We start from the raw sequence: 22,812 nt of genomic DNA, 5'->3' as shown, positions 1-22,812 counted from the left end.
GCTGCTTCTCTTAGTCTCTCCTAGCGGCCGCCCTTCTGCCCCAGCCAGTGAGGCCAGGAAGGGAGTAAAGAGGACATCCCACAATTGCGTCCACCCCTTTGGCCATCAGGCTGCTCCGGGCCACCCCACCCCACCCAGCCTGCTGGGATCCAGGACAGGAAACAGTCCATCTGCACCTGCCAGTCACTGCCCCTGGGCCATGGGGCTTGCAGGTGACTCCTGGGGAGCTGTGCCAGGCAGATAACCTCTGGGACAGGACGAGAGGACGAGGGGACGAGGAGGGCAGCTGGCAGGACGAGGGTCTACCTGAAAAATAAGCTAGGAAGCTGGGCTGCTGCACAGCCCCAGGCAGGTCTGGGGACCCTGTGCTGGTGAATCTCATCTTGGCTTTTGACAGGGAACGGGGTAGCCTGAGGCCTCCACAGCCAGGGAAAAGGGGAAGGCCACTACCCCCACCAAGCACAAGGGTTCAGACTGCTGCTGTCAACCCTTAAGGGGTACTTTTTCTCTCAAAGCTCGGAATAGACAACTGTGCCAGAAAGCAGCATGGTAGGTGTCAGCCCAATGCCCATCCAGGGGGCTGGTGCCATGGACGGCTAAGCGGGCAGGCAGGGCAGTGGTATGTCCCTTCACTCACAAGTAGGTGGGGCCCAGCTGCCCACCTCTAGGAGGTGGAAGGGTACAGCACTTTGCCACATTTCTTCTACGATGCCACCAGTGCCTGGTGCCCATGCGTGTTTTGCCTGTACTGAACAGGCTCCAAGTGTAAGTTCACTGGGAGTCCCAGGCTGGCTCTGGAGGCTGCCTTGGTTCGAGGGCTTAGCTGGCAACAACCACTCTCCTTGCCTTCTCAGGAGGTGCCACCCGCTGTGGTTCTCTGCAAGACGGAAGTGCTCCCCACCAAAAGAGCACAGACTCCTGGCTAGAGCAGGGAGTACTAGGTTCCCATGTGGGGCCAACTCAAGTCCAGCCAGAGCCTGGAAGCCTCACTCCAGTCTAGCTGCCATCGTCAGGTTGGGGAGTGGAGGCCAGGGGTGGGAGAGACATGAAGGAGAGTGGGATTCCCAGAGAAGTAGCATTGTGGAGGAGGAAGGTGGGACAGGAGTGGCTCCAGCGCAGGGCGTCAGGACACAGGGTCACGGAGCCTCCGTCTCTCTCTCATTCTGGGTGGGCCTGTTGAGAAGCTCAAGTGCATCTTCCACCACCTGCCACAGGCAGTTGTCCAGTGGGAAGTCATTGTCCACCAGGTTGACCAGGAAGTAGTTGTCGTGGATGTACTGGATGATCGTGCGGGATGGAGACTCCTCCTCATACAGCTTGCCCCACTGCTCAATCCACAGGGCGAAGGCCTCGTCCTACACACACACCACACACCCCCCGCAACGCACACATGCACACACACACACACACAGACGCAAGATTAACAGGGCTCTCCAAGGGCTCTGCTCAACAGGACATTTCCCGGAATAGAACAAGGCCCACTGCCAGTATCACTTCCCACCCCTGCCCAGAAGCAAACACCCTGTGTCAGCAGTGACACGGGTGAGTGAGTCAGAGCCGGGTATGCCCTGAGGGCTGGCTCCAGCGGGCCCAGGGTGTGGCCTTCAGCACACGCTTGGGACTTGGTCCCAACCCCTCCCCAGGGTTTTCCAGGTGGGCGGGGCAAGCTTGCTCCCGGCTCCTTTACCTTCCAGAACATGAAGCTGATGGGATCCACTACGGTGGGCTGGATGATCTCTCGCCCAGGGAAGATACCCCAAGTGACAGCATTCGGCTGCAGTTCGGGGGCATTGGTGATGTTTTCACCCTGGGGGGTGTGGTGTGGGGGTAAGACCTGGGCCAAGGACAACTGGAGTCCCAGTGCCTGGACAGCCTTGACTCACTGGGGCCATGCGGGCTTAATACCCTCTGCCTGCACCTCCACTCCCGGCCTCCACTCTCTCTGCACCTCCAATCCCCTCTCCCTGTGCCTCCACTCCTGGCCTCCTCCACCTGCATCTATGAATGACATCTCTCTCCACACAAGCCCAAACCTAGAGGCGTCCTGGCCACTTCCCCCTCCTCCCTGAGCACCCCCTGCTCTCTCTCTGATCCATTCCCTCTTGTCTAGCCCACCTCCAGGACTGTGTTTGGCTTGGGTCACTCCAGGGGTCTCTCTGCTGGCCTCACCGGCTCTAGCCTTCCCCAGTCCCTATCATCTGTACGACGATCCACCGTTATTTGACTCAAATAAAGCAGGAACCAAGCTACTCCACTGCTGGAGAAAGGCTCCCCTTGCATTTAGGGAAAACTCAAATTCCAGCAGGACAACCATGCCCTCTGCGGGCCTGGCCCCTGCTTAACACTCCCACCTCCTCCTGCTTGTGTTCCCGGTTTCCCCAGATGGTGCGGCTCACTGCCTCTGCCTGTCCTCTGTCCTGTCCCAGGAATACCCTTCTCTCCTGTTGGCCAACTCCTCTTTGTCCTTGGTGATTCCCACACCACCCCTCCGAGAAGCCTTCCCTGGCCTCCCAGGTGAGACATCCCTCCTCTGGATCTGACAGCATCCTCTCCTGAACTTGATTTTCCCACTTACACTGGCTGGTGGTCACACATTGATCTGCCTCCCTCACTAGGCTGGGAGCTCCTTAAGAGCAGGGGCCCAGTTCTGCCTGTATCTTTCTGTCTTGCACAATGCCTAGCGCAGGTTACGTGCTGGGTGTTTGCCAAACGAAGGGCCTGGTACTCTGGGAACCCCGGGGCCTGGCCTACCTTCACATTGACAAGGTGGTAATTAACCCGGAGCTCGTACTTCTTCAGCACTTGCAGAAGCGCTTCCGCTGTCTCACGGGAAGTGAAGAACTCTAAGTAGGCCTGTGGGAGAGACAGGTGCCTGTCACCAACCCCAGCCCTGCCAGACGCCCCTTCACCGACACCTAAGGTATCAGAACTAGTGGCGGCCATGTGGGCAGAATAATGAACTGTGGCGTTGGCACATCCATAAGCAAAGGGTGAGGGGAGTGGGGAGGTGAGTTTCTCAGTCTGGACAGGTTCGAGGGCTATTGGCCACCCCTCTCCCAATCAGTCAGGGAAGACTCCATGAAGAAGTCATTTCTGAACAGTGGCAACTGGTTTGACAAGCTGAGCCAGGAGAGAGAGGCCCCACACATTCCATCCTCCCTAGTCACTGCAAGGTGACAATGACATGCCATCTCCTCTAGGACCAGTGCCTATCAGGGATTAAGCTGGGTTTACTCAAACTCATTTGCTAGAATGCTCATAATACTGGAGGCTGGGCACAGTGATCCCCACATGAGGAAAGTGGGTTCAGCGAAGTTGAACATGTTGGCTACTCTGAAAGTAAACAGAACTGGTCCTTAAACTCAGGTCTTTCTGCTCCAGGGACCGTGGGCCCGGTTCAGAACATAATGTTAACTCCAGCAGCCCTGGGAGAAAGATGTCAACTCAGGATAGTAACAGCTGCTGCCTTTCAGGGAGTACTTCCTGCTCTTCCCATGTGCCAAGCACATTACATGCTTTGTTAGGTTTCATGCCCAGAACACAAGCTGCATCCCATTTTACAGATGAGAAAACCAGGCTCAGAGAGGTCAACTGACCTGCCTCCATAGGTCTGATTTCTACTTTTTTTTTTTTTCTGAGATGGAGTCTCGCTTGGTTGCCCAGGTTGGAGTGCAGTGGCATTATCTCAGCTCACTGCAACCTCTGCCTCCCGGGTTCAAGCGATTCTCCTGCCTCAGCCTCCCGAGTAGCTGCAACTACAGGCTCCCGCCACCACACCCAGCTAATTTTTGTATTTTTAGTAGAGACGGGGGTTCACCATGTTTGTCAGGCTGGTCTCAAACTCCTGACCTTGTGATCTGCCCACCTCGGCCTCCCAAAGTGCTGGGATCACAGGCATGAGCCGCCAAGCCCAGCTGATCTTTTTTTTTTTGAGACAGGGTCTCACTTTGTGGGCCAGGCTGGAGTTCAGTGGCACAAATATGGCTTACTGGAGCCTCAACCTCTCGGGCTCAAGCGATCCTCTCACCTCAGCCCCCCAAGTACCTGGGACTACAGGTGTGCACCACTATGCCTGGGTCATTTTTGTATTTTTTGTAGAGAAGGGGTTTCACCATGTTGCCCAGGCTGGTCTCGAACTCCTGGGCTCAAGTGATCCACCCGCCTCGGCCTCCCAAAGTGCTGGCCGGGCTCCGTGGCCAGCCAGGTCTATCTGACTTAAAGCATGAGCTCCCATCCGCTCTGATCCATGCTCACTGAAAATTAAGAGCCCAGGAGAGGCAGGTTGCTCTGCCCTAAGCTCTGGGGAACGCGTGGGTGCCTGTCAAGAGAGGGGGGCACCCTGTGCCTCCCTACCACACCTTCTGGAAGACATAGCCCCCGCTGGGGCCCCAGCCCACGACGGGGTCGGAGGACGGCTTCCCGTTGATGTTGGGCTGTGAGTTGATGGTGAGGATGCCCTGGCGGTTCACCCGCAGCAGCTCCTCCTTCAGCAGGCTGGTCTCGGCTGCCAGGGGCTCATCGTTCCAGGGCAAGCAAGTCACCTGGGAGAGACGGTGAGCTGCCTGGGGCGACCATCAGGTTTGGCACCCCAAGTCCCTCTCACGGCCCACAACAAAGACCCAGCCTGTCTTTGCCTCCCTAAGCCCTTCCAGGTGGAGGCTTCCCAACTCACCCTTCTCCCTTTGCCAAGGTGCCATGTCCACAGCATGGAGAGGAGGGCACAGGGTGGGCAAGTCACAGCCCCGCAGCCTGGCCTGCAGCTGGGGTCAGGCCATGGGCAGGGGATGAACCAGGGACCCCAGCCCAGCGTGACTCACTTTGTGACCATTCCGGTTTGGCTCTCCCGAGAGGTAGAGAACAAAGACTTCAAAGACACTTTCTTCACTGGTCAGCTCCTCCCCCCACATCTTCAGCAGCAACTCCCTGGGGGACTTGCTCTTCAAGTAGAAGAGGTAGTAGTCCTTCAGCTCCCCAAAGGCAGGGGAAGAGGAATTGCCCCTGGCAGAGGGGTGCCCAGAGGTCAGGGCACACTCCTGACAGAGGGCAGTGCCACCACAGGCCCAGGAGGCCATTCCTGTAAATCCTGTCCTGACTCCTCCCAGGTCAACCACAAGCATGCAAACAACTTCTGCCCTCCTCCTCCCAAGAACAAAGATGTGTTTGCAAGGAAGGTCTGCAGCCCTCACCAGCGGCCGTTGGGGAACTCGTCCCACTCCTGGGTACGGTAGATGTAACTCTTTGGTCTGGAGGCCCAGAAGATGGGACGTACATCTTCTTCTCGGCGCTTGGGGTGGGCGCTGAGAGCCCAGGGCAGGGGACGCCTGGGTGAGGATGGGGACAGAGAACTGAGACGAGGGACTGGCTAGAGGGGGCCGGAGGCAGGGGAGCACCACTGAGGCTGGGTTCTTCCATCTGACGCCCTCTGAGACTGGAGCCCTCGGTGTGCCCAGCTAGCCATGACACAGACATACGTCTGTACCACCGTGAGGAGCCAGCGCTGCAGCCGGGACTGCTCTTGGACCCTTCTCTGGGGATCGCTGGGCCACTGCCCTCACCTGGGGTCCTCAGTCCACATCCCCAGGCGCTTCAGCACCTCTGTGGTAGCCATCTCGCGGTTGAGGGTATAGAAGTGGAGGCCTGGCACCAAGCCACTGGCCAGAAGCTCGTGGCACAGGCTCACAGCCAGCTCGATGCCATAGTTGCGGATGGCAGCATCATTGTCTTTGATTGGCTCAATCACGTCCTTGATCTCCTGTGGCACCTCTAGCTTGGACAGCTTCACAAGCTGTCGAAGGGAGTGGTAGCCCTGTCCAAAACATGAGGGGCTGTGGCAGCCGTCGGCCAGCCCGTCTCCCACCCTCTTCCGTCCTCCACACCAACCGCAGTGTCAGGCAGAGGGAGCCAGGAAAATCTGGTCATATGCCAGGAGCACACCTGAGCTTGACCTGCCATTTTCTGCCCTTTTTTTCTGTTTTTAGAGATGGGTCTCGCTGTTCTCAAATGCCAGGGTTCAAGCTATCCTCCTGCCTCAGCTTCTCAAGTGGCTGGGACTACAGGCACATGCCACTATGCCCGGCCTTTCTACTTTTTACAGAGTAGAGCAGCTGCCCTACGCATTCTAGCCTTGGGTTGAGCCAGCCTTTTAGCACTAGATGCGTCTGTTGATAACATGGTATCATCTCACCCAGTTGTCCCCATGCTGCACTGATCATCAGAACCGCCTGCCAAGCTCAAGAGGCAAAACACAAACTCCCAGGGCCTCCCTCAGATTTACTGAGTCAGAACTTCCAGGGTGGGGCCTGGAGATCCATTTTTTGGAAAAGCTTATCAAGTGGTTCTGATGACCGCCACGTTTGGGAAACACTGGCTTAACCAGGATTTGTAAAGAGAATGAGAATCCCTTTTGGTGATGCCTGTCGGCCAAAGTACAACAAACCCCTCAATAGACACTGTTGCTGGGTTTTGGGGGGAAAATTAGAGGTAAACAAAATGGGGTGGCCAAGCAACGCTGTGCAAGTTCTGGACCTGAGAGGGGATCTGGGAAGAACTCAGTGAACTCAGCACTCCACCCAGAGCCCCCAGCCTATGCGAGGACGATGCGGTGGGAGTGGGGTGGAGGGAGCTTATGGGCCCTGCTGGGCCCCTCACCTGGATGGGAAAGATCCCGGGGACGATGGGGCAAGTGATACCCATGTCAGTGCATGCCTTCACAAAGCGGAAGAATGTGTCAGCCTCAAAGAAAAGTTGTGTGATGATGAAATCGGCTCCCGCGGACACCTTCTCCTTCAAGTGCTTCAGGTCAGCCTCAAAGCTCCCTGCTTCGGGGTGGCCTTTGGGGTAACCTGCCAATAGGGATGACAGTAGGGAGAGGCTGGCCTCCACCTGTTCAAGGTGAGGGATGAAGAGACCACAGGGACTGGGCACAGAGAGCCCTCTGCTTCGGAGGCTCCGATCTTGCACCTTCCAACAGCACAGCATAGCCTGAACTAAAACGGTAAATGGCTGGGCTCATGACTGATATGCTTCCGACCCTGGAGATGACTCGCAGGGGAGGTGGCTCAGAGCCCCCTTCCAAGAATCGGGGTGGATTGCTCCAAACTCCCACACTGTCCTGCCTCGAGCAGCCAAGCAAATCTGGCCTGCACTTGGTGGCCATGGATAAGAGAAAATGCTACAGTTAGCAGAGCATCTGGGGTTGACTTTTCTTTAGGCACTAGATTAAACATTGTTAAAAAGAAAAGCTTGACTTTTCTTTAGGCACTGGATTAAACATTGTTTTTAATGTAACATTGAAATTACTCAGGGGTCCGAGACAGTGAAAAGCTAGAAACCAAGTTACACAAGAAAGAACGGAAGAAAGTGATGTTTTGTTCAAAGAAAAGAACAGATGGCAGGGTGTGGTGGCTCATGCCTGTAATCCCAGCACTTTGGGAGGCCAAGGCAGGAGGATGACCTGAGGTCAGGAGTTCGAGACCAGCCTGGCCAACACGGTGAAACCCTGTCTCTACTAAAAACACAAAAATTAGCCACGTGTGGTGGTACATGCCCATAATCCAGCTACTCAGGAGGCTGAGACAGGAAAATTGCTTGAATCCGCGAGGCAGAGGTTGCAGTGAGCTGAGATCATACCATTGCACTCTAGCCTGGGCAACGAGAGCAAAACTCTGTCTCAAAAAAAAAAAAAAAAAAAAAAAAAAGAAGAAAGAAAAGAGTGAAGAGAATACAGAAACTCCTCTCAAATATCCAAAGGTCTGTCCTGGGGAAAAAGGATCCACCGTAGGTGAGTTTTTTTGTTTTGTTTTGTTTCAGAGACAGGGTCTCGCTCTGTCACCCAGGCTAGAGTGCAGTCGTGCAGTCATGGCCCACTGCAGCCTCGACCTCCTGGGCACAAGTGATCCTCCCACTTCAGTCTCCTGAGTAGCTGGGACTACAGATGCATGCCACCACATCTGGCTAATTAAAAAAATTTTTTTTTAATTAATTATTTATTTTTTAGAGATGGGGTCTTGCTATCTTGCCCAGGTTTGTCTGGAACTTCTGGGCTCAAGCAATCCTCCCACCTTGGCCTCCCAAAGTGCTGAGATTACAGGCATGAGCCACTGTACCCAGCTCCCTAGTCAAGTTCTTTATTAGTCATATTCTGTGTTGTTTCTAATGGCAAAACCGGCATCCGGTTCAGAGAGCTGCCTAGAGTACAACAAGCCGCTCACAAAACAATGAGCTCCCGGAGCCTGAAAACACAGGGGCAGTGGATGCCGAAGACAGGATTCCGGAATTCCTTGGGAAGGTGAGACCAGGTGTCCCGTAGGCTCCTTACCGGCTCTGTGAACTCTCTGACCCCTTTCCTAAATGACTAAACTTACTAGCAGCCTTGCTTGGTCAGGCTAGGACGACCACAGGCCTTCACGTAACGACATGGAGTGCTGGTTTCATCAGCCCAAGCCCAGGGCAGGACCCTGAGACAGGTGGAAAGTCAAGCTGCTCTGCTCTGATAAGGCCGTTCCGTTCTTAAGAAACCCAGAGTCATCAAAAATGAATATAAAAACTATGGTTTCAAGGGGTAAGGGAGTGGGGGATAAAGCACTGGGGCTTCACACTTTCAATAAGAAAGCTGTTTTCCCAGTAGGAATTTCAGAAACAAGGCTTTTTAACAGCTGAAACGATAGCTATAATACTTAATATTACCGAACACATCTAGCATTTCATTACATATAGATTTTGCTATTTACTCTATTTTTCTATCATGAACAGCTGAGTGCTTTCTTTTTAAATTTTTTGTGTATTTTTTGTAGAGACGGACTCTCACTATGTTGCCCAGGCTGGTCTTGATCTCCTGCCTCAGTCTCCCAAAGCTCTGGGATTACAGGCATGAGCTACCATGCCCAACAGGTTGGTGTTTTCTAATTCACTGATCTTCATTACCCACTTGATCAGCAAAGTAAGAAACCATTCAGCAAACCAATCATGATCACGTAACACTGGTGCACACTCCCCCATTAACTGACTATATTGTGGCTGATACAAGCGATGACAATTTAACAGTTGGAAATGCCTGTTCTCTGACTCCTAATCAGTGCTTCCCAGACTTAACACCTAAACACCCCTGTTGACAGAATAGACATATCCATGGGGGATTAGGGACAAGGCCAAAGTCACCCACGACAAGTAATTTTCTTGAAGCCACACGGTTTTTGTTTGTTTGTTTGTTTTGAGACAGAGTCTTGCTCTGTTGCCCAGGCTACAGTGCATTGGCGTGATCTCGGCTTACTACAAGCTCCGCCTCCCAGGTTCAAGCGATTCTCCTGCCTCAGCCTACTGAGTAGCTGGGACTACAAGCACACGCCACCATGCCTGGCTAATTTTTGTATTTTTAGCAGAGACGGGGTTTCACTATGTTGGACAGGATGGTCTCGAACTCCTGACCTCATGATCTGCCCATCTTGGCCTCCCAGAGTGCTAGGATTATAGGCTTGAGTCACTGCACCCGGCCTTTTTTTTTTTTTAGTTCATATCACTTTAGATACCACTCCATAACGTAGCCATGTTTAATATAAAAATGGTAGGATTTCTCCCAAAATATTGGCAAAAAACTATCATCCCAGAAAATGTGCCAATCCCGGGAATTCCTGTCCCTGGCGCACACTGCCTCGCCATACCTGAGCCCTGTCTGAGATGCCGAGGGCTCAATCCCAGCCTTTAGCTTCAAGGGTGGGAGGGAAGTCCAACCCACCCATTTCTGTTGGGTAAACCTGGTCTTGTGGCTGTGGCCGATGGTGATTCTCTCTCCTGGGAATCTGGAACGGAGGCCCATCCATTAGCCTGGGGAACTGGCTGGAGCTGACACTCAGGAGCAGGCCAGGTGTGTGGAAAAGCATGGGCATCAGGTCTCCCAGACGAAGCACAGATGTGCAGTGGGAAGTGGAGACAGGGGACCCCGTGGCACCAGAGGGAATGAGGGAGGTCCTTGCATTTTGACCTCTTCCAGTGCCTCGTGAGATCTGAGGCCATCGCCTGACCTTGGGTTCCCTGCCCTCTGGAATCCTGTTAGTAAATTTCCCTCTTTTGTGGGGTGTTTTGTTTTGTTTTCTTTGAGATGTAGTCTCGCTCTGTCACTGAGGCTGGAGTGCAGTGGCACAATCTCAGCTTATTGCAACCTCCGCCTTCTGGGTCCAGGGGATTCTCCCGGCTCAGCCTCCTGAGTAGCTGGGACTACAGGTGTGCACCACCATACCCGGCTAATTTTTGTATTTTTAGTAGATGGGGTTTCGCCATGTTGGCCAGGCTGGTCTTGAACTCCAGACCTCAGGTGATCTGCCTGCCTCGGCCTCCCAAAATGCTGGGATTACAGGTGTGAGCTACTGCGCCCGGCCCCCTCTTTTGTTTTAAAGAAAAGAACAGGGCCTAGAAGCAGGCTAAGGGCACAGCCAGGCAGAGGAACAAAAAGCTAAGGGTCGATGGTGGCAGGCCCAGGAGGGGAGTAGGTGATACAAAAGGAGCAAGGACATGCTCCTTGTTCACCTCTGCATGTCCCTCATCCAGCACGGACCCATAGGTGCATCTGATCACTGTGTCCTGCACCGAACACCGACAGGCTATCTGAGCCTCCCTAGCTCCATCCCTGCCACCAGGATGATCCAGTCACTCACCTGCCACACAGAGGTCAAAGTAGTCACCAAACTCACTTCGGATGTGCTTCACCAGGTCCACTGCGTAGTTGAAGCCTCCCTCCTCCTCTTCCCACTGGTCACCTATGGGGTCTGCAGGGTTGGTGGAGGTCATGGTCACTGGGTCTCACCCAACCTCCAGAGAGCCTTTCTGTTCCCTCTACCTAGCCCTGACACCTAGGACTGCGAGTCCCTGAAAGGCAGAAACTTCGTATTATTTAGGTTTGGTTCTTCTCTTTCTAGCCCTTGGTAAGACAGTGAGAGAGAAGAAAGCAGCCCACCCGTTCAGTATTCACTGTGTGCTGACCCTGTGCTGACGGTGGAGAATAGGAGACCACTGCCACTCCTCGCTGTGCCTGGAGGACTGGAGAGCCCTTCCCTACTTCTACCTGGGCATGCCTGCCACCCTCTCCCGTCCCATGGCCTTAGGGCTCCTGCCTCCTGGGAGAATTTTTAACTCAAGTGAAGGGGTCTTGTGGTGGGGAGCAGGAGGCCACAGGACCCCACCCCTCAGGCTCCCTCTTCCCACTCTTGGGTGGCCTGACGACAGCAGGCACCAGAGGCCTAACCGGCTATTCTCCCTCCCGGATACTCTGTGATTGGGCCAAGTGCTGGGTGCAGCCAGCAATCGATGCAGTGGTATAGGCAGGGCAGAGGGTTATCAGGCTGCGACTGCATTCCCGACGGAACTCCTACGTCGAGGTCAAGAGTTGGAAGAGGTGGCTGCCTGTGTGGGGTGCCCAGGGTGACTCACTGCCCACAACGCCTGCTGACACTACTGGCGGGGATGGGATCCTGCGGATCCTCAGCGTGGGGCCCAGGGAGCAGTAAAGGACCGTTTCAGGAACCAAGTTCAGGCTACAAGTGGCCTCTGGGAAAGCCAGAACCCAGTGTGTAGGGGTGCTGGCTCCACACCTCCCCGCAGCGCCATGATGTTCTTCAGGCCCAGCTGCTTGGCTTTGTGCAGATGGCCCGTGATCTCCTCCAGGCGCTGACAGCAGCAGGTCATGTGCAGGATGGTCTCCAGGCCACAATAGTTCACGGCGGTGCTGGCGATCATCATGGAGGAGGTCTCCTTGTCTGAGCCAGGGTCACCTGCTGGGTGCCAGGTCACATCTATGAAGAGGGGGCCGCCTGCCGCCATCCGGTCAAACCTGTAGGGGGTTTGTTTCTGAAGAGAGGTTCCAGGGGAAATACCATCCCTCACTGCCTTCCCAGGGGGCCCGGGGGTTAGAGAAGCATAAATGAAGGCTGGAGACAGACCAATCAGTGTTCATATCCTGGCTTTGCTACTTATAGCTGTATGATCTTGGGTACATTACTTAACCTCTGTGAGTTCTGTTTCCTTATTTATAAGACGCGGCAGATAATGGTAACCACTTCATAATAACACTAGGAGGCTGGGCGCAGTGGCTCATGCCTGTAATCCCAGCACTTTGGGAGGCTGAGGCAGGCGGATCATTTGAGGTCAGGAGTTCAAGACCAGCCTGGCCAACATGGTAAAACCCCATCTCTACTAAAAATACAAAAATTAGCTGGGTGTGGTGGTGGGTGCCTGTAATCCCAGCTACTTGGGAGGCAGAGGCAGGAGAATTGCTTGAGCCAGGAGGCGGAGCTTGCAGTGAGCTGAGACCACACCACTGCACTCGGGCCTGGGCTACAGAGTAAGACTCCGTCTCAAAAAAATAAAATAAAGCAACAACAACAAAAAACCATAACAACACTAGGAGAATAGGACGGCAGCTGGTTCCACAGCACTTAGAACCGTGCCTGGTGTACAAACCGAATACTCAGTATATATGAGGTGCCATCGTGATCACTATTACAGAGGTAAGACACAATAACAGCGCCACCATTTTATGAGAGCAGCACTTCAGACTTTTCACAGCGTTTGCCCATTTATTATCTCGGGTGAGTTAAGACATCGTGGTTGAGAGTCAGGGGAATCCTAACTGTGGCAAGCACAGCCTCGCCGTAGGAACAGTTAGAAAGAGGGTCGGCAGACTCACGTTTCTTTCATGCCACCCCCCAAGCCCTGTGCAGCAGCTTATAGTTGTGAAGACCAAGGCCAAGTTCCGAAACGAGACTCAAAAGCCTGGATGTGCACGAGTACTTGTGTTACAAGCTATCAGCGGTGTATTTAAACATCCTTGTGCGTTTAAACTTCAAAAACTTGGGAGTGACACGTGAGAAGTGCAAACAGTAAAAGCCATAAACTTTAAAAAAAAAAACAACTGCAATTCATGAAGTGCTAATGTAATTCAGTTGGCATTTCTAGATTTCAGGAAGCATAATCCAAATTTCTAACTTGCTGAAAACATTCTCACTGCTTTGTGACTTCCTAAACTGCACTCGTGATCCAGCCCCCAAGTTCCACCAAAGAATATACTGTGAGAATCAACATTTTTAACCCATTGAAGAGTGTGTCTAAAATACCCTTGACACTGTGGAGGGACTTTTACAGGCAAGAGAAGCTGCAGATCAGATGACCCACTCTGCCTTCTCCTTCCTGCCTGCTCTGGCTGCTTTTTTTCTGCCGGGTTAAAGGGCAGCCCAGCCTCAGGGCTGACAGTTGGCTCCCCAGGAACCAGCACTCCCCGCCCCCACCTTAACCTTGCATCAATTTACCTTGAGATGAGATTGACAGCTCCCTCAGCAGTTCGAGGAGGGAAGAATTCCAAGGAGAACCACTTGTCACCAGATTCCATTCGCCGCCTCATCTTGTCCCGGAGTCTCTCATGCCGCTCGGGGTCCAGGCCCGGGGTGGAACATCTCGAACTGTCTTTGGAGCTCTCGCTGCTACTGCTGGCACTGCCCTCCAAACAGGGGTTGAGGCTGTCATTTCCTCTGGCTTCGTTCACCATGGCCAGGTTCCTGCTGCACGGGGTGGGGCAGGGAGCATCAGGGGGCAGGCAGCCACACCCCCGGCACATCGAGACAGCTGAGTGGCAGGTTCAAGCCGGAGGTGCTGTATTTCCACACAGGAAGAAGGCCAAAAAAGGTGACACTGCCCCCTCCCAGCGGCTCCATGCTACTCAGCTATGGCTGTCGGGGCCGCCTCACTCAAAGCCTAGCCCTCCGCTGCTGCCAGGTTCCTTGCATGCAAGGCAGCCCCCACCCGGCACTACAACGTGCTCCTCGGTGACAGCTACCTGATGGAAGGTGGCACAGAGAACCTCACACTGCCAGCCTTCGAGGCCCATATTCCTAGTGAGGGGCAGTAGTGCCCAGCTGGGAGGACCCTGGCTTTTCGATGGTCCATCTCTGTCAGCTAGGCCCAGAGTGCGTGGGGAGGGAACAGAGGCACCTTCCCCAGCGGGTGGGTGTGTTCAACTGGGCGGAGCTGCGACAAAGGAAGAGGCCTGAGCTCGAGCCAGCACAAGGGGGCGGGGGCAAGACTTCCAGGCGAGGAGGAAGGGCTGAGACTCTAGTAAGGGGAGGCGGATGGAAGGAGGGGGACTCGGGCAGAGATTGCAGGGGTTGGTGGAGATGAGGAACAGCTCACTCTGGCTGGCTCTGCCTGGAACATCTGTGTGTGTGCAGGATGGAAGGGGTGAGGGTTTGACTATGCAGCCAGCTTTGTCCTGAGTTCATGCTACTCCAAAAAGACCGTGTCGTGGGTTAGAACTGGACGCTGGCCATATTCCAAAAATAGCCAGACCCAAGTTCAGTAAGGGCACGAATTTCTCAGAACAAAAGCTGCCCCATCTGTGCTTGCCTTGCAGGCTGGTCTTCTTACACACCACAGAATTCAATTAAAATCATCACAGGGACCCAGCTACTGGGAAGGCTGAGGCAGAAGGATCACCTGAGCCCAGGAGTTCAAGGCCAGCCTGGGCAACATAGTGAGACTCCATCTCTTAAAAAAACAAAAAACACACCTGTAATCCCAGCACTTTGGGAGGCCGAGGCGGGTGGATCACCTAAGGCCAGGAGTTTGAGACCAGCCTGACCAACATGGTGAAACCCCGACTCTACTAAAAATATAAAAATTAGCCTGGCTTGGTGGTGGGCGCCTGTAATCCCAGCTACTCGGGAGGATGAGGCAGGAGAATCGCTTGAATCTGGAAGGCAGAGATTGCGGTGAACGGAGATTGCACCACTGCACTCCAGCCTGGGGCACAAGAGCGAAACTCCGTCTCAAAAAAAAAAAAAAAAAACAGAAACAAGTAATCAGAGCCACCAGGGCACAGTCAGGCCAACAGAGGGCATAGTGCCATCTGGCAGTCTGGTGAAGAAAATAAGACAAACACTTAAAAAAACAAAACACTTGCACAGCAATGGGCAAACACACAGTAGTGAATCAGTGTGTGGTAACATGGCACAACAGAGGAAAGACCAGGTCAGGTTCATTTCTTTCAGACTGTCCACCACTAACCCCGTGTACCTAACCATTTGGGGTCTTAGACTCTTTTGACAATCTGATTAAATGCATTGCTTCTCACCCCTGAAATACACGCACAGGAGCACAGACTACACGTGGATGCATCCAAAGACAAGGAGTTGATTCCAGACTAAGAACCCTGAAAGAAAGCCAAAGCTTTCTCCCCCTAGGGCTACTCTCTTTCATTCAGACCTCAAACTCCAGATTCTCAGTGGGGATGGCGGTGGGGAGTGAGGAATGGGGGGTGGGGGTGGGGTGGGGAGAGGGGTAACAGCAAGAGCAGACAGTTGGCCTTTCTCCAGCATTTAAGGGAGCACCTTGTTAATTGCCTGCTGGAACAGAACCTAGAGTGGGAGGAGGTTGAACCACCTGCAAACCCTCTGATTTTCAAAGACTTATTGCATTCCTAGTATATGCCAGGCACGTGCCATATTTGTAAGCCAACACCCACGATTTATCCGTTACCAGCTGGATTCCCATAGCACCCTGGGTTGTAACTGGGTTAAAGGCCTGTCTCCTTTCTCTTTTCCCAGTCCCTGAGACCAGGACCGGTGTCCTGCCTGGAGTATCCCCAGAGTTTGGCACACGGTGATAGCCAGCATTCACTGAGCGCCAAAGGGCCAGGCGCTGCCAGTCTCTTAAAATAAGCCTCTGTCATTTACTGAGCACCTAGTCTGCGCCAAGCACTGCGACACTAAGCCCACGACTCTCAGAAAGGTCCCGGTGGACCCCCGTGCGCAGCGGGACGCAGCGGGCGCCAGGGACCGCAGTGCCCCGGGCCCAGCGCTCTTCTCCAGGTGCTCGCCGTGGAGGCAGGTTTAAAAGGCAGGAGCCGGAAGCCGTCTCGGCGCCCAGATGGCCGAGAATCGAGTCACCAGGTCACTGGGTCACCGATGGGGGCGAGGACACGGGCCTGGGCCGGTCAGGGGGGCGGGATCGTCACCTCTGGCTCAGGGGCCCCTCATTCCCGGGGCCCCTCCGTCCAGGCAGGGGGCGAAAGTGAGTCTTCGCCTGAGGGTTGACGGTCGCTGGAGGTGGTAGCCATTGGGAGTTACACTAATTCCGCGAAGGGTGCGCGGAGGGGGGCGGCAGCCCTTCCCAAGAAGAGAGGCAGGCAGGCCGGCCTCCAGCGCCCCCCGCCCACGAGCACGTCCTTGCCCCCGGGATGTTGTTCGCCGGCTCCGGGATCTCCCTCCCGGCGACCCCGGCCTCGCCGACACTCACCCTTCAGTCCCGGGTGACTCAGAACGCTCGCCCGCCGGCCGCACCAGCGTGGCCTCTGTAGGGGCGGGGAACGCAATGAGGGGCGAGGCGCAAGTGTCAGGTTGCTGGAGAGGCGGGCCCGACAGGGCGGAAACCACTGGTGCGGGTGACCGGAAGCCCCGCCTCCAACATGGCCGCGCCCACGGGTCTCTTCGGAGGCCGTGTCTTTACCGTCATGTGACGCGAGCCGTCGCCCCACCCGTCTGCAGCCACTCGCGTTCTCAGTCCCAGAGCTCGAGAGGGCCACGTGACCGTCCCGGGACCAGTCACGTGAGGCGCAGATCCTGGGTGGGAGGGGGTGGTAGAGGGGTCCAGAGTGGCAGTAAAGGAGGAAGATGGCGGGGTGCAGGGGGTCTCTGTGCTGCTGTTGCAGGTGGTGCTGCTGCTGCGGTGAGCGTGAGACCCGCACCCCCGAGGAGCTGGTAAGGAGCGGGCGGAGCCGGGCTGGGGAGGGGGCGGTTGCTAAGGGACTGCGAGAGGCGTTGCCGGGGGTGGGGCCGGGCCAATCTGGGCCTGCAGGTGGCAGCCGGTGGGGTCTGGGGACCGCAGTCCCGGCTCTCGAAGCGTCTACCCTGCTTCATGTGCCTCAGTCTGGGGTCTTTTCTCATAACCGCTCCTGGAATCTGAGGGAGAATCCAGGCCAGCTCCAGTAAATCCCACCCATGTTTCCTTTTATTTCCATCTGAAAAGAGTTTGGAATGAAACAAGCGTTTTCAGAATGAGCTTCCTCACAGGACTTTGTGCTTATCATGCGGCTGTTTTAGCTTCCCCAGTTCTTTCTTACTCTATCCCTCACCCTTTCTGGGTCACTGACAGTCCAGCTTCCCCTTGCAAAGCGTCCTGGGAAAACCCGAGTTGTGTTCCCAGAGTTGACAAGTCCTTTCTGATTTCAGATACGTCACATTGTCAAATGGAACCTGAATTTTTACTCCCCTCTTCAGCTGGCATTGGACATCTTTGAGGTGTCCTGAGGAGGAGGGTGGTTATTTGGAGACTCTATGAGTGGAAATGAAGAGCTCAGCCGATGGCTGTAGATCTCACCCACATGGTCCCTCACCTCCGAAAGGTTTTTTTTAAGGGCTGATTCCTATTTGATAATGGCTCCAGGTGATGTGGAAGCTAGCCACTGATTTCAGTAAATACTTCTACCTCCTTCCACTCTTAACCACTAAAAAGGGCTCCCTCTGCGGATCTGTTTTTCTAGACCATCCTTGGAGAAACACAGGAGGAGGAGGATGAGATTCTTCCAAGGAAAGACTATGAGGTGAGCTCCTTTGATACTGCTTGGGTAACTAAAGTAGTGAGTGGCCTGGTCACTTCAGGCCGAAACATTATGATTCCAACCAGAGATGCTGTTTGACCTTCTGTCCCAGGGAGTGAGTGAGTAAGAAAACTTGCTTCTGGGAAAGAGACTGTTTAGCAAGCCCTTTTCTCACCTTAACCCCAAAACAAAGTCTAGTGTTTTTACACGTTTATAAATCTGTGCCACCTTAATCTGGATAGAGTATGTATTTGCCATTAAACTGTTTGCTTTTACAGCTTACAGAGAGACCTAGAGTGAAAGGCACTGGCAGTATGTGCTCCTAACAGGTGTGTGCTCATAAACTGTTAAGGAGGCCTTGCTTCTCTTCTAGGAGAGCTTGCTTTTCAGATATTTTCTTGCTCAAGCAGCTTGTCTCTGACATGTTCTTGATTGAAGTTCCAACTTTCATCTATGGGATTCTTAGAGGGTGTGTTTTTAGTAAAACCAACACTTCCGGGGGGGAAACAACATGTGTGACTTTTTATCATTAAATTCTTAAACTGTATACTTAAAGAAGGTAGACAAAAGCCAATAACCCCATTCATTAAAAGATGACTATTAACACCTTACTAAGTATCTTTCTACATCCTTACCCATGCTTTTATATATATGATACATGCTTTTTTTAAGTAACAAAAATGAGATTCCACTAAATCATCTATTTTAACCTGTCCCACTCACCACCTTTATTATACTTTTTGTATCACTAGGTAATTTTCCACAACCAATTAATTTTTTTTTTTTTTGAGACAGAGTCTCACTCTTCCAGGCTGTAGTGCAGTGGCACAATCTCCGCTCACTGCAACCTCCGCCTCCTGGGTTCAAGTGATTCTCCTGCCTCAGCCTCCTGAGTAGCTGGGATTACAGGCGCATGCCACCACGCCCAGCTATTTTTTGTATTTTTAGTAGAGTCGGGGTTTCACCATGTTGGTCAGGCTGGTCTCACACTCCTAATCTGCCCGCCTCAACCTCCCAAAGTGCTGGGATTACAGTTGTGAGCCACCATGCCTGGCCCACAATCTCTTTTTAAACAGGAATAGTATTTTATTGTGCCACAATGTATTTACTCTGTCTTGGGTTTCTTCCAACTTTTTTGTATCACGAACTGCATAGTGGTGAACATCCATCTATCCTTTCCTGTCCATCTTTAATTTCTTCCACTTCTTGGAATTAATCATGTATATATCTAGTGTGTTTTAAAAATGTCATATGGGGCTGGGCGTGGTGGCTCATGCCTGTAATCCCAGCACTTTGGGAGACCGAGGTGGTGGATCACCTGAGGTCAGGAACAGCCTGGCAAACATGGCAAAACCCCATCTCTACTAAAAGTACAAAAATTAGCTGGGCGCGGCGACACAAGCTGGTAATCCCAGCTACTCGGGAGGCTGAGGTGAGAGAATCCCTTGAACCCGGGAGGCGGAGATTGCAGTGAGCCGAGATTGCGCCACTGCACTCCAGCCTGAGCGACAGAGCAAAACTCTGTCTCAAAAAAAAATAAAGAGTCATATGGACTTAAAAAAATTAATATGCTAGACAATAACATTCCCAGGCTAACTTTCTTTTCAATATTTCATCTTACGTTTGCCTTAGAATTTAGTGTCAACATTAGGATTTGTGGTGTAGCACTTTTTTTTAATTTTTATTATGAAGGATTTCAACTATATGCAAAAAACAGAATAATCTGTTGAAACCCCTTGTCCTCATCACACAGCTTCCACAGTGATTTAACTCAAGCCCTGTCTTCTTTTGTCTGTGCTTTCATTATCTACTTCTCCATTCTCATATTAGTATTATTTTTTAATTGTGTGTGTGTATTTTAAAGTAGAGACAGTCTCCCTATGTTGCCCAGGCTGGTCTCAAACTCCTTGACACCAGCGATCCTCCCATGTCAACCTCCCAAAGTTCTGGGATTACAGTCATGATCTACCATACCTGGCTGCCCTTCCCATGTTATTTTGAAAGAAATTCTGTACATCATATTATTTCACCCATAATTCAATGTGCATCTCTTAACGGATAAAGACTTTTAAAAAGCATAACTCAATACTATTACCACATCTAAAAAATTAGCAATTTCTTGATATCAAATATCTACTGTCCAGATTTTCCAGTTTTCTCATAAATGTCATATGTATTTTAACTTTGTTTGTATCAGGTTCCAAAAAAGGTCCTTTTTTATTTGTTTGATAGATCTGTTAAATCTCTTTTAATCTGTAGGTTCTTCCTTCATCTTTTTTTTTTTTTTTTTGTAAGTTATTTGACAACATAATTAGGACCCTGGGATTTTCTACTGTCTGGATTCTGCCATTTGGACCCTTTCGTATAGTTTAATATGCTACTCTGATGGGACCACTTTGAATGAACCAAAAAGCAGTGTATCCACTGCTGTGTTTTCTTCTATTTCTTTTTTTTTTTTCTTTTTTTAAAATTTGAGATGGAGTCTCACTCTTGGTGCCCAAGTTGGAGTGCAATGGCTCAATCTCGGCTCCCTGCAACCTCCGCCCCGCCCTAGGTTCAAGGGGTTCTTTTGCCCCAGCCTTCTGAGTAGCTGGGATTACAGGCGCCCACCACCACACCCGGCTAATTTTTGTATTTTTAGTAGAGATAGGATTTCACCATGTTTACCAGGTTGGTCTCGAACTCCTGACCTCAGGTGATCCCACTTCGGCCTCCCAAAGTGCTGGGATTACAGGCATGAGCCACCATGCCTGTAAGTATTTCTGTTTCGTAAGTATTTGTTTCCTTGCACATAGTGGAGAAGTTTGCAGGAATTAGTATAAGATACTCTGTATTGTTCTGTCACCTTGCACTCCCTCACTGAACCCTGTTACATCATCCTGACTGTATCACCAGGACTGAGACTGTCTCACAGCCTTCATCCTACTTCTAGGAGCTCACCAAGGCTTCCCCATTGACACCCAGGCTCCCTCACCCCTTCTACTAAATTGCGCTTACATTTGTAATGCACTTGCCTTCAGCTGATATGCATATTCATATCAAGTTTTGTTGTTTTTGTTGTCCTTTGAGACAGAACGCCCAGGCTAGAATGCGGTGGTGCAGTCTTGGCTCACTGCAACCTCTACACCCGCCCCCAAGTTCAAGCTATTCTCCTACCTCAGCCTCCCGAGTAGCTGGGACTACATGCATACGCCATCATGCCTAGCTAATTTTTGTATTTTTTTCTTTTTTAATTTTTGTATTTTTAGTAGAGACGGGGTTTCACCATGTTGACCAGGCTGGTCTTGAACTCCTGACCTCAGGTGATCCACCCACGTCAGCCTCCAAGTGCTGGGATTACAAGCGTGAGCCACTGCACCTGGCCATATTCATGTACATTTCATGGGTTAATGTTCTTTTCATATTAGTCATTCATATTTCTCAACCATCTTCAAGAATGAGCTTCTTGAGACATTTGCTTTGGTGTAAGACCAAATTCATTCAGGCACTTAATCAGAAAAGTCTGGATTTTATGTAATCCATAAATAAATTGACTGGACACACAAAGTATAATAAAGAGGGGAGTGAGTGGGACAGGTTAAAATAGTTGATTTAGTGGAATCGCATTTTTGTTACTTAAAACACGTATTAAAAGCATGTGCATAAAAACATGAGTAATAGGCCGGGCGCGGTGGCTCAAGCCTGTAATCCCAGCACTTTGGGAGGCCGAGATGGGCGGATCATGAGGTCAGGAGATCGAGACCATCCTGGCTAACACGTTGAAACCCCGTCTCTACTAAAAAAAAATACAAAAAACTAGCCGGGCGACGTGGCGGGCGCCTGTAGTCCCAGCTACTCCGGAGGCTGAGGTAGGAGAATGGTGTAAGCTCGGGAGGCGGAGCTTGCAGTGAGCTGAGATCCGGCCACTGCACTCCAGCCTGGGCGACAGAGCCAGACTCTGTCTCAAAAAAAAAAAAAACAAAAAACATGGGTAAGGATGTAGAAGGATATTTAGTAAGGTGTTAATAGTCATATTTTAATGAATGGGGTTATAGGCTTTTCTCTACCTTCTTTGATAGTCAATCAACTAGAAAACCCTTCTGTTGAATAACTTTCTAAAAAGTGCCCCTTCTCCTTCCTGTCTCAGGAAGAGTTCATTGCATATATTTGACTCTTTATTTGATAAATTCGGGGTCTTACAAAATGTTAGAATCCCATTTTGACATCCATTCTCATTATAGGTGGTTTGAATAATAGTAACTTTCTGTGAGATGTGCCATTACAAACAGGAATGTTTTCATGCAGGTCACACAGTCTATTTATATTATACCTTTGAATTAGAAAGAGGCACCCTCAGACGTAAGACCTAGAATTAAAGGCCTCCCCCACTGGCCATAGCAGCACCCCTAGCTCACAGCCAGTTGAAGGTGGTTTTGGTGTGAACACTAAGATGCCCCTTCCTGGTTGAATTGGGGCTGGTTCAGGCCCCACCTCCCTCCCGGCCAGGTGCCATTTTGCTCATAACCCCCTGTAATAGCCCTGCAAGACACATATAAAATTTTATTTTCTAAAAAAGTTGTTAGTCCCCTAAACCAAAGAGCAACATATACTGCAGAAATAAAAAGAAGTTAGTCATAGCAAAGGAGAAGTAACAGTATCTGGTTTTAATAATAGGTCATATATTCCATTGGTATATATTTACGAAGTGCCAAACTCAACTAATTTATTTTTAAAAAAAGAAAGGTCGGGCACAGTGGCTCACACCTATACGCCCAGCACTTTGGGAGGCCAAGGCAGGAGGATCGCTTAAAGCCGGGAGTTCAAGACCAGCCTAGGCAACAAAGTGAGAATTTGTTCCTATAAAAAATTTTGTTAAAAATTGGCAGGGGCCCGGGTACAGTGGCTCACGCCTGTTACCCCCATACTTTAGGCTGAGGCAGGTGCATCACTTGAGCCCAGGACTTCAGACAAGCCTGGGCAACATGGCGAGACTCTGTCTCACCAAAAAATACAAAAAAAATTAGCCAGGTATGGTGGCGCGCCTGTGGTCCCACCTACTGGGGAGATCGAAGCAGGAGAATTGTTTGAGCCCAGGAGATGGAGGTTGCAGAGAGCTGTGATCACGCCACTGCACTCCAGCCTGGGTGACAGAGCGAGACCCCGACTAAAAAAAAAAGGGATTCTAGTGTTCTAGTGTTGTGGTTGTTTCTAAATGCCCTTCCTGGCGGTTTTATTGCACTATAATCGGCATACTATTCAGC

The 22,812-nt window shown here is 51.7% G+C and overlaps 2 protein-coding genes across 5 annotated transcripts in view; one reads left to right on the top strand and one right to left on the bottom strand.

Annotated features, from left to right (window-relative positions):
* Nucleotides 1-923: 923 nt before the first annotated feature.
* Nucleotides 924-16,411, bottom strand: LOC105473166 (methylenetetrahydrofolate reductase). 3 transcript variants are annotated; one of them, XM_011726809.3, is made up of 12 exons: nt 16,273-16,411; nt 13,293-13,541; nt 11,580-11,818; nt 10,647-10,757; nt 6,649-6,842; nt 5,556-5,806; nt 5,187-5,321; nt 4,818-4,998; nt 4,359-4,541; nt 2,752-2,853; nt 1,688-1,807; nt 924-1,355 (listed from the first exon to the last, which is right to left on the bottom strand). In XM_011726809.3, exons 2-12 carry the CDS (start codon nt 13,526-13,528, stop codon nt 1,137-1,139), a joined length of 1,971 nt encoding a protein of 656 aa, XP_011725111.2. In that variant the 5' UTR covers nt 13,529-13,541; nt 16,273-16,411; the 3' UTR covers nt 924-1,136. The 3 variants fall into 3 exon arrangements, with proteins under 3 accessions (XP_011725111.2, XP_011725112.2, XP_011725109.2); XM_011726810.3 differs by having other exon boundaries at nt 13,293-13,538; nt 16,273-16,408; XM_011726807.3 differs by lacking the exon at nt 16,273-16,411 and adding an exon at nt 13,817-14,543.
* Nucleotides 16,412-16,574: 163 nt separating this feature from the next.
* The window catches only part of LOC105473165 (chloride voltage-gated channel 6), a 38,473-nt gene continuing 32,235 nt past the window's right edge, over nt 16,575-22,812 (top strand). For both annotated transcript variants that reach the window (XR_982100.2, XM_011726806.2), the window contains exons 1-2: nt 16,575-16,733; nt 17,516-17,575. Coding sequence is in view for 1 of the 2 variants with exons in the window: in XM_011726806.2 (XP_011725108.1) it covers nt 16,647-16,733; nt 17,516-17,575 (147 nt within the window). In the remaining variant the exon portion in view is untranslated. The remainder of the gene's footprint in view (nt 16,734-17,515; nt 17,576-22,812) is intronic.

Source organism: Macaca nemestrina, chromosome 1, assembly GCF_043159975.1.
Source record: "Macaca nemestrina isolate mMacNem1 chromosome 1, mMacNem.hap1, whole genome shotgun sequence".
Classification (NCBI taxonomy): Eukaryota; Metazoa; Chordata; class Mammalia; order Primates; family Cercopithecidae; genus Macaca; species Macaca nemestrina.
This window is presented reverse-complemented; position numbering and strand designations above follow the sequence as displayed.

Coding starts and splice junctions, on each gene's coding strand:
- LOC105473166 (XM_011726807.3), bottom strand. CDS start 13,926: ATGGACCATCGAAAAGCCAGGGTCCTCCCAGCTGGGCACTACTGCCCC. Junction 13,542..13,816: donor TCTGTGCCACCTTCCATCAG/GTAGCTGTCACC, acceptor CACCCCGTGCAG/CAGGAACCTGGCCATGGTGA. Junction 11,819..13,292: donor GCTGTCAATCTCATCTCAAG/GTAAATTGATGC, acceptor AACCCCCTACAG/GTTTGACCGGATGGCGGCAG.